The following is a 6,116-nucleotide window of genomic DNA, read 5'->3' on the forward strand; positions in this document are numbered from 1 at the left end:
CATTTTTTGTCTCAAGAAACATGAAGTGATTATGAATCCAACACTCAAACGCTGAAAATAATTACACCATGTACCTTGAAACAACAACAAACAACATGATGTTCTTGAAACATGCTGTAAACACACAATGTTCTTCACATTTAACTCCCTCTTATAAACGATTCCACTGCAGCATTGGCTTTATACAATTGAAAACGAACCAGGTGAACTTTTCCTGATTAAGCACGATAGGCATTTGCCACAATTATTATGTGTAGACCTTATCTCACGAACATGTAGGTTCTGCAGTTGCAACCACTCGTTTTCCCCCTTTGCAGGAGACATAATGTCCCACCTTTCTAGAGAATGTGAATGGTGTCAAACACTCAAATTAAAGGCCCTGAACCAAGTTTCAACTGTCATTCTATAATATGAATTTTTCATTAGTGGGTTTTCATTGTGGCCACATTTCCATACATATTTGGAAGTTTTTCAGAGTCCAACCTAACCAAGATTTCTTTGATTTATTCATCTTAGATCCAAAGTTGTCTGCGAAGTCATCAAAGCAAATGCTGACAAGTGGCATGCGACCGGTGAAAGCTTGCTTAGTTCAAAAGTTATGAGGATAATTAAGGTAAAGCATGGATGAGTCTAATTTGGCAGGGAAGATATTACATCAACAGTGTGTAACTAAGCCTTACTGTCTAAATGCAATTTCTCTTAAGCAGGATCAAGAAAGGAAATATAAATATAGCTTATGATTTCAACATTATAAAATGTATCTTACAAGTTTTACTATTGGCTTTGTGGGGTTTAGTGCAAAGTACAAGTCAAGGTTTGATAGGCTGTCAGTTTTCATTTCAAGCTTTCGCAACATCAACTCCTTGCCCTATAAAGAAAAAAAAAAAGGACCGAGGATTTTGGGGGATGAAAATATCAATACGTAAGTTGAAACATAGCAGAAACGTCATGTAAAATACAAAAAGGTGACCAAATATCGTAACAGGATGGAAGAAAATGATGGGGGCTTTAGTTCTCAACTGGATAATAGGATGAAATACTCTTATTTTTCACCCAAAAAATTTGTTCAAAATCTTACTTTTATATATATATATATATATATATATATATATATATATATATATAGATAGATAGAAAGAGAGAGAGATTGAAATCTACCCATCGTCTCTATCATATGAATTCTTTTCTTATTTTTCATCATTAAAAACACTAAAAACCATCACAAAAAGGTGCATCATCCATAGTTTTACTTTGACAACCATTTTTCAGCCGCACACACCTTCATTTCAATGTAAACAAAGGGAAAAGGAACTTCTTGACTCCCACATTCATTTCACTATGAAAACAAGGAAAAACTCTGAAACCGGGCTATACCGGCGACTGAGAGTGTACAAAAGTCGAATTATTTGAATTTTTAGGAATGGAAAGGGTGATTGAAATTAATTATTGGCAATTTGTGGTGTTTAAAATGAGGGGTAGGTGGCGCAACCACTTTCTTTGTCTTGCCTTTTGACCGCCTTTAACATTCGGCGATATTATTTATGAATATTTAATTTTCAGTTGGAAAGTTGTTCTACCTTGTGGACGCCCACTAGAATGAGAGAGAGAGAATTTTCTCCCTCTTAATGCAGCCATGAAAGTCGATGGCAGATGCTACGTAAGATTACTAAAGTCCAGGCTCAGAACAGTTCCTGATAATTACTTGCGTGAACCAGACGTCGAGAAATCGAGTAATGAAAAATTAATAAAGCACATCTCATAATGACAATTTCTCACATAGGTGTCAGAAAATGCAATGCAGTGACAGTTTTTAGCCGTTCGAAAAAGAAAACAAGAACCATATAATCTTTTCCTTTCCTTTTGTGCTTGCCTTTTACATGAATTGACTTTTGAAATAGCTTGAAGGGGGAATCTAATAATCTCAAATCTAAGATAAGGTGACGTGAATTTTTCGAATTTTAATTTTAAACTTGTGTTTTTTTGTTTTTAAAAAAGATAATAATTAAAAAAATAAGTAAACTAAGCGTGGGCGTCGGGCAAGATAGTCAAAGAACTTTTAAGTATTTGACTCATACTATAAAAAAATAGGTTTAAACAAGTTGAACTTGATTCGGTCTAACAAAATATATATATATATATATATATAAAAGCAAGTCGAATTAGAATCAAACTCAAGCTAAATTGAAGGTTTTCATATTTATGTTTGTTAAATCTATCGATTCAAAGTATAGATTCCAAGTAAGATAAGACCCTCGAATTCGAAATGCAGGATAATAGCACTCCATCTTAAACGTGTTTGAATAAGACATAAGACCTGTTTGCGACAGGCCATCTCAATCTGTACGCGGAACTCCAACGCGCTAGACAAGATTTGAAAATATAAAATAAAAAATCTGTAAAAGCATATGTTTTACCTTCAATAGGTCGCCAGTCGATTTGTGGAGCTTGTTTGTCAGTGAGAATTGAAGCTACGAGAGATTAATTTGAGGGCTGTTCATACAGAGGGGATGTCTCCATCAACCTCATTCTCTCTTCCCTGTGCGTAATAAGAGACAGATTTGGTCAAGAAAAGTGAGCTGTAAAGCGGTGGGCCTCTCTCTCTCTCTCTCTCACACGCATATAAAGGAAGGAAGGAGGTGAAGAACGGCGTCCTGACGGCAATTTTTTGGAGGTGGAAGAGACGGCGGATTCATCGGAGCAAAAGGTGTGCGGATTCATCCATTTTCCTGTGAAGCATCAATTTCTTCTTCTCGCCTTTGCGTTTAAAAATTTGGTTCCTAGAACCTGCAGATCTTCGCCTTGTTTTTCCTTTACTTCTGCTCTTTCATACATGCCTGCGGATTCTCCTTCTCCTCCCCCATCTGCGAAGGAGAGAACGAGTGATTGGCCACGATCAGAGATGTAGACTTTCCTTTGCATCATCTCCATTCGTTATGCTCTGTGTGAAAACAGATTTGCTTTCTGCTTACCATTGCTCGCATCATTTGAACGACTTTTTCGTTTCTTCGTCCGAGTTTTGGCGAAATTGCATAAATCTTGCCAATGAAACTGTCCTAGTTTGAAATCATTCGATATGTGGAATCTTTTGAATTGTGAAGAGGAAATAAAAAATTGCAGTCATGGACTTTGTTCAAATTTTGTCTTGAGCTCTTAAAAAAGGAAAGCTCCCAAATTCCGAGAACTCTTATCTGCCAGTGCGTGCCTGAGAGAGATGAGGGGAGAAGGAGAGATTTATTTTCCTGTTGGGGATTGGAAATCGGAATGTCGAGTTCTTGAGGTTAGAGAACTGTTAGATGACTGGGACTTTCCTGTAATTAAACTTGGAAGCTTGGTTGGATTCGATCTGGGGTGCAGGTTAGTTTGCGAACCCTATGCTTGATCCAGTTTCGTTTGAAACCGGATCCAATCCAATCTCCTTCTAGATGCAAAGTTTTCAATGTCATTTAAGTACCTTCACTTTTCCAAATTTTTAGTAATGGCGACGTTAAGTTAGTTTCCCTTTTTTTTTAACTATCAGGAGTTTTTTCATTTAGGTTTTTTAATTTTTTTTCAAATTGGCATTTGGTAATGTGGAATTAGACTGATTTTTACCATATAACTAATCAAAGCTTGGCTATTTATCAAACTATCAAATTAATTTTTTTTATAGAGCACTAACTATATGATTAACAAATTTTTATTCGGGTCCACTCCTTGAACTCTTTTTGTCATGTACACAACAAAAGCAGATGGCAAGGGAATCCCTGAGATTTCTCGAAATTTAGAACGCCACCTAAAATTTTGTCTGTCTCCATGTAGGTCGTTGAAGAAGTGCCAAGGATTTAAATGCTGTGAGCGCGCGCGGCAGAAAAGGAAGACCAGAGGGAGAGAGAGATGGGGTGCGTCTCGTCGAGGATGATCACGCGATCGGGGAGCTACCGTGAAGATGTCACCGGCAATGCTTACCAACGATGCGGCAGCGCCGGTGTCACCGTCGATCTCCTCCTGCCTAAGAACACCGACCAATTCCTGGCGCTCATCTGCACCGCCAGCTCCTTCACCGAGAAACTCCGGTCCTGCCCACCTCCGCTTCCGGCGGAAACTGGCAAGGACGTCTCCGAGGAGACTGCACCGGCCGAAGGCGAGGCGGAGGTGATCAATGCGTGGGAGCTCATGGCCGACCTGGATGACGAGGGATCTGCCGCCTCCTCAGACGTTGCCGCCGGCTCGTTGAACCCGGCCTCGGAGCCTTCTATAGACAGCCAGGCGGTCGAGGAACAGGACGTCGTTGAGTCGGATGACCATCACCCTGACGGAGATCAAGCCGGAAGTAAGCTGACAAATCCTGAAGGATTTCCTCCGGCAGATGCTTTTACTGATTGCGAGCAATCGGAACCTTCTAGAAACATCCAAGCAGGAGGACCTGCTGCCGACACTGCAGAGGAGCCGCAGGCATCAGAATCTTCCTCTATCCAATGCGAAGAGCCAGGACCTTCTCAAAGCTTCTATGGCACCATCGAACCTTCTAGAAGTATCTGCACCGCCGACCAGACCGACGAGGCCCAAGGTTATGAGCAACCGGAGGCCGCAGGGATCGTGTCCAGAAGGCGGGCAAAGGCGAAGGAGCTGGCGGTGCTGACGATCCCGACGTCCCTCGAATTTCCGGTGATAGGGAGCCTGAGAGAATGGCTTCAAGGGGGCTCAACGGAAACACCGAGGTTCGGCGACGAAGTGGGGTCGGTGTCTAGAAGCATGAGCGGAAGGAAGCAGGACTCTGGAGGCCTTGATCCAGAGCTGTTGCAGGCGTTTGAGGAAGCACTTGCAGAGTTGGACGCAGAGGAGCAAGATCAGATGAGGCTTGGTTTACTCTAACCTTCGTATGGCGACGACGATGAATGCTGATGTTGCTATGTAGAGAGGAAAGAGCAGAAAAAGGAAAACCAAATTGGGAGTTCATCATTTTCTGGTGTACACGGTGAGGGGTCACTGGATATCTCATCTCAACAACTGCTCAAAGGATGAATTCGAGTTCTTCCTCGTTACCAAGTACATCGGCCGGTGAAGTTATTCTTGAGCTCCAATTAATCCATCACAATAATGAATTTATATATCCAAGGCATGAAACTTTAGTAGAGCCGAACAGAGCGTGTTGAGAGTGGAAGGAAACCAGGGCATCAAACATTGGTGAAGCTGAACATAAAGAGACGAGAGAAGGAGGCAATCAAAGCATTAAAATTGGTGAAGCTGAATAGAAGTTGAGAGTAGGAGGAAACAAACTATTTCTCAATGGGCGAGAACCACCACTTCTACTACTAGCACACATAAATGTACTTTATGGGAACCTACTCAAATACAGATCTTCTGTACTTCAGTTCTTGCTGCTGAAGTGGGTGGCCGGGCAGAGTGCTGCATTGGAAGCGAATGTTCATATGATACGGACGCGTAAAGGTAAGAGATTCGGTATTAATTGTGACGTCAAGTGTCATCTCCGAGAAGCCCGACAATATGGAAAACTTTCGCTGCAACCTTTATTCTTCCCTTTCGATGAAGGTTCCTATTGATCATTCATGTGCGGTTGTATTAGCTCAAATTAACGTCACATTTGACACCAGAATTCTACACAGAACGTGTAAACATTGTCCGGTCTTGGAAATCAGCTGAAGGGGAGACGGGTAAGACTCAAAGTATCTTAGACATAGTGTCTGCTTAATGGATGAGTTAGGGGTTGATAGGTGGATTAATTTTGTGTGCTATAAAAAAAAAGACTGACACTCTTGTTAGGTTATAGGATCAAATGTTCTTCTTGCTCATCCAGCAAGATTATGTGAATTTTCGATTCAAAAGTACAGAGAAACTCTCTCTTAGCTTTGTTGTCCCAAGTTTAGTTTGCGTCCAATTTCTTTTTCGTTTCTACGTTTTATGCATATGCAAATTTGAATCGTTATGGATTCATAGGTTATGGAACGTGATGGATATCACATTCACACAAGAAAAGATGGTAGCAACTTAGATATTAATTCAAGCCCATTTCCATTTGAGTGTAAGGCACAACACATAACACACCCCCAATTTGGGATATATTTGTAACAATCCAACCCACTTTTTTGGGCTTGGACCCATAGTCTAGCGAATTACAA

The 6,116-nt window shown here is 40.8% G+C and overlaps 1 protein-coding gene across 1 annotated transcript; it reads left to right on the top strand.

Moving 5' to 3' along the window:
• Nucleotides 1-2,612: 2,612 nt before the first annotated feature.
• LOC116249942 (uncharacterized) lies at nt 2,613-5,847 on the top strand. Its single transcript, XM_031623263.2, has 2 exons — nt 2,613-2,704; nt 3,799-5,847. The coding sequence occupies exon 2, from the start codon at nt 3,874-3,876 to the stop codon at nt 4,849-4,851; it is 978 nt and encodes a 325-aa protein (XP_031479123.1). The 5' UTR covers nt 2,613-2,704; nt 3,799-3,873; the 3' UTR covers nt 4,852-5,847.
• The last annotated feature ends 269 nt before the right edge of the window (nt 5,848-6,116 follow it).

Source organism: Nymphaea colorata, chromosome 3 (genome assembly GCF_008831285.2).
Source record: "Nymphaea colorata isolate Beijing-Zhang1983 chromosome 3, ASM883128v2, whole genome shotgun sequence".
Taxonomy (NCBI): Eukaryota; Viridiplantae; Streptophyta; class Magnoliopsida; order Nymphaeales; family Nymphaeaceae; genus Nymphaea; species Nymphaea colorata.

Coding starts and splice junctions, on each gene's coding strand:
- LOC116249942 (XM_031623263.2), top strand. CDS start 3,874: ATGGGGTGCGTCTCGTCGAGGATGATCACGCGATCGGGGAGCTACCGT.